Below are 4,424 nucleotides of genomic sequence, written 5' to 3'. Positions count from 1 at the left end.
TTATAGAGATGACGAGAAAGTGGTGAAGAGCAGAAGTGGAGAAAGGTAGGGAAGAGAGATGAGAGGGGAGGAATATTTGGCAGAAAGGAGGGGTAAGAGAAGAGAGACCCCTGGCGCAGCCGGGTACCCCTCCTAGTGTATTATATATAGGCGTAGTGAACACCAGATCAAGACTGAGTTGAGTCCTCAGTAAGACTACTCAATGTTGCAGATGATGAGTCACAATAATGTGCCTGAAGATATGATGATCAAACTACACATCAGAAGATAAGGAGACGACGACGTTTCGGTCCGGCGCGGACCATTATCAAGTCGATTGTCGACTTGATAGTAGTTCAGGACGGACCGAAACGTCGACGTCGTCTCTTCATCTTCTAGTGCGTGGTCTGGTCTTCAATATTCGATGTACTTCATGCCGTCCCTGAGCTAAACTTGAATTTATTTGTGTCATACCTGTAGTATGTGTTATTTGTGTGTTAAACAAAATTTCTCATTTATTCAGTATTTTGTAAATATTTCGTTTATTTCATTAACTAACTGTTGGAATGCAAAAAGTCTAAAGGCATGAAATGCCTCGCGCCCCACGGGGGGGTCTGCTTGGTTCCACAACACAACAATCAATTAGTATGTCACATATGCACTTATTAAATAAGCCAATATTGACTATAAGCAAGTGCGAGAATGGGTTGGCACAACAATTTATGGAGACTGATCAAAATCATGGGTGACGTACCTAGATAATTTCTAGTTTGCATTCGTCAACAAACGTTTTATATATATACTTTATATTGCAGTTCAACAGTGATTATCAACAAAAATGTTGTCTGCTGTGTTTAATATTTAAAATAGTAATATTGCAATAATTAGATGAGCTTATACAATTATTGACATTCAAATTCACATAATCTAAGACGCCGGCTTCGAGCATGTGTTAGCTAACTTTGTGCCCATTATACTATCCATAGTGGAAGAATATCATCATCTAATTATAGCTCAATAATGAATCTTTTTACATTCATATATAAAACCGCGGTAGAGTCAATAATGTCAACAAGTAGTCAGTTAACAAAATGGCAAACATCCACGGCAGCGTGCTAGCTGGCACCAGACTGTTCAACTAATTTAGAGCAACTGAAGAACAACTCGTGTCTTGCTAACAACCTGACGTAAGGATCACGTGCTGCCACCGTTTTTTCTCCACGGAGGAACAGTTTGGTCAACATTCACCCTACAAGCTCCTATGGTCGGCTCCTACAAGGAGCCGGTCGGCCGAGCGGACAGCACGCGGGACTTGTGATCCTGTGGTCCTGGGTTCAATCCCAGGCGCCGGCGAGAAACAATGGGCAGAGTTTCTTTCACCCTATACCCCTGTTACCTAGCAGTAAAATAGGTACCTGGGTGTTAGTCAGCTGTCACGGGCTGCTTCCTGGGGGGTGGAGGCCTGGTCGAGGACCGGGCCGCGGGGACACTAAAGCCCCGAAATCATCTCAAGAAGATACTCAAGAAGAAGATGGTACATAGGAGCTTAAGATGCCTCAACCAATCACAACCCGTCATACAAGTCAGCTAGCGATGATGGAGACGTACCCAGACAATTGGGCTCCTTGGGATGACCTTCACATTGACCGCGTCAAATGTGAGGTCACTGACCTCAGCAACGACACCCTCTCACTCCTCTGCTGACTCCTATAACCTGTACAATACTGGATTCTAATGATGTATAATCTCTCCCGGCATGAGAACTTGACACCTGCCGCCTTACATCTAAAGCCTGTGTGTGTTCACCTGTAAGTGAAACGGTACCTGGGAGTCACTCAACTGTTGTGGCTGGGGATGATGAGGCGTTTACCCCCCCCCCCCACGGGGACCTCGGTAATCCCGTCACTGTCAATGGTAACACTTTTTGTTGGTTATTGTCCTCCAGTTGGCACCAGCCTGTGCCGCAGGTGGCTCCGCCAGCCCGTGCCGCAGGTGGCGCCGCCAGCCCGTGCCGCAGGTGGCGCCGCCAGCCTGTGCCGCAGGTGGCGCCGCCAGCCTGTGCCGCAGGTGGCTCCGCCAGCCCGTGCCGCAGGTGGCTCCGCCAGCCCGTGCCGCAGGTGGCTCCGCCAGCCCGTGCCGCAGGTGGCGCCGCCAGCCCGTGCCGCAGGTGGCGCCGCCAGCCCGTGCCGCAGGTGGCGCCGCCAGCCCGTGCCGCAGGTGGCGCCGCCAGCCTGTGCCGCAGGTGGCGCCGCCAGCCTGTGCCGCAGGTGGCTCCGCCAGCCCGTGCCGCAGGTGGCTCCGCCAGCCCGTGCCGCAGGTGGCGCCGCCAGCCCGTGCCGCAGGTGGCGCCGCCAGCCCGTGCCGCAGGTGGCGCCGCCAGCCTGTGCCGCAGGTGGCGCCGCCAGCCTGTGCCGCAGGTGGCGCCGCCAGCCTGTGCCGCAGGTGGCGCCGCCAGCCTGTGCCGCAGGTGGCTCCGCCAGCCGGTGCCGCAGGTGGCGCCGCCAGCCTGTGCCGCAGGTGGCGCCGCCAGCCCGTGCCGCAGGTGGCGCCGCCAGCCTGTGCCGCAGGTGGCGCCGCCAGCCCGTGCCGCAGGTGGCGCCGCCAGCCCGTGCCGCAGGTGGCGCCGCCAGCCGTGCCGCAGGTGGCGCGGCCGCTGACAGTCCACCTTGCTCAGACTTGGCCTCTTGCCCGACAACTTCAGCCTTAAGATCCTTAATAAATTAATTTAAAGAACCATTCACGACCATTTCCAGCATGAAGACCGCGCTGGAAACATTCACTTTGTGTTACTACAGCCTGGCTAATAACTACCATTTACTTAATATCACGCGGGAAAAGAAAATTACTATCGTACTCAAGACGCTAAGGAGCACTTCTGGGGAAGGTAGTACACGCGGGGAGGCGGAGGCGGCGCTGTGCAGTAATGCCTGCAGGCCCGTAACCCGTCTGGCCCACCGCCTGGCCCACCACCTGGCCCACCGCCTGGCCCACCACCTGGCCCACCACCTGGCCCACCACCTGGCCCACCGCCTGGCCCACCACCTGGCCCACCACCTGGCCCACCGCCTGGCCCACCACCTGGCCCCACCGCCCACAGTCTTCATATTCCTTGTTAATTTTGTCCACAAACTTCCTAATTATACCAAAAGCTTTTTTGAACCTTCCCACGGCGCGCGCGCGAAAGCACGCACACACACATTGGGGGGAGGCTGGTGGCTGAGAGGACAGCGGTCTAGACTCGTGGACCTAGGGACCGGGGTTCGATCCCGGCGCCGGCGGAAAACAAATGGGTAGAGTTTCTTTCACCCTGTCTCTGTTACCTAGCAGTAAATAGGTACCTGGGAGTTAGACAGCTGTTACGGGTTGCTTCCTGTGTGTGTGTGTGTGTATACTCACCTAGTTGTATTCACCCATCTTTGCTTGCGGGGGTTGAGCTCTGCTCTTTCGGCCCGCCTCTCAACTGTCAATCAGTCAACTGTTACTACTATTTTTTTGTCAGACACACACACACACACACACACACACACACACACACACACACACACACACACACACACACACACACACACACACACTTGCCACTATAATGTTCCCTAAATGTATATATATATATATATATATATATCAATTTTATTATCAGGGTCAACATTCTGGAGGAAAATTGGGTGTTTTGGAGGATGTCTCCCACGGCTTGATTGTGAGGGGGGGAGGGGGAGTGGCGGAGTGGCAGGGGGGCGGGGGTCCACTGCCAGTGTTGCCACACTGCCACACACCCCCGGTGGGGGAGAGGGGGGGTCCACTGCCAGTGTTGCCAGGGCTGCCACACACCCCCTCGAGCACCATACAGAGACACGAAGATGGGTTAGTAAAGAAAGATGGGGGGGGGGAGGGGTTGATAATCGAGAGATAGGTAAGCGAAGGAGAGGTAAATGACAAGAGAGGAAGGAGTAATAGAAGGGGACGAAGGAGGGGGTGGGGGAGGGGGATAATCAATTTATCAATAATCTTGGAAATCTCTGTTCCTGTCCATAGATTAATTGTGCGATGTAATCCCGGAGATACGAGAGTAAGACGTGTTTCAACACCTGGGTCACACTCGGCCCGTCTCCGGGTGAGGTTCGGCCCGTCCACCGGGTGACCCTCGGCCCGTCCACCGGGTGACCCCTCGGCCCGTCCACCGGGTGACCCTCGGCCCGTCCACCGGGTGACCCTCGACCCGTCCACCGGGTGAGGCTCGGCCCACAGACACCAGGGGTCACAGAGCGCCGCGCTACAAATAAGGTGTTATGACTGCTATTAATATTTAAGCCCTCGTAACACAGCCTAACTAATGACTCACGGGTCACTTATCAGACAGGTCAATAATGCCGCAATGGGTCAATATTTCAAGAGCACGAAAACACCCGCGGTGACCCCGCTTGGTGGCTTGGCCGGCATGTATAATG

General features: G+C 54.4%; 1 protein-coding gene across 1 annotated transcript; it reads left to right on the top strand.

The window, feature by feature from the left end:
- The first annotated feature begins 1,575 nt into the window (after positions 1 to 1,575).
- LOC138367779 (skin secretory protein xP2-like) lies at positions 1,576 to 2,703 on the top strand. Its single transcript, XM_069329742.1, has 2 exons — positions 1,576 to 1,636; positions 1,925 to 2,703. The coding sequence occupies exons 1-2, from the start codon at positions 1,576 to 1,578 to the stop codon at positions 2,701 to 2,703; spliced, it is 840 nt and encodes a 279-aa protein (XP_069185843.1).
- The last annotated feature ends 1,721 nt before the right edge of the window (positions 2,704 to 4,424 follow it).

The sequence above is a fragment of the Procambarus clarkii genome, chromosome 23 (genome assembly GCF_040958095.1).
Source record: "Procambarus clarkii isolate CNS0578487 chromosome 23, FALCON_Pclarkii_2.0, whole genome shotgun sequence".
In the NCBI taxonomy this organism is placed as follows: domain Eukaryota; kingdom Metazoa; phylum Arthropoda; class Malacostraca; order Decapoda; family Cambaridae; genus Procambarus; species Procambarus clarkii.
The sequence above is the reverse complement of the archived record's forward strand: the minus strand, read 5'-3'. Positions and strand labels throughout refer to the sequence as shown.

What these genes read in the sequence shown, in the direction of transcription:
- LOC138367779 (XM_069329742.1), top strand. Translation starts at nt 1,576, where the DNA reads ATGGAGACGTACCCAGACAATTGGGCTCCTTGGGATGACCTTCACATT. An exon ending in TCACATTGACCGCGTCAAAT is followed by an intron (nt 1,637 to 1,924) that starts GTGAGGTCACTG and finishes ATTGTCCTCCAG; the next exon opens with TTGGCACCAGCCTGTGCCGC.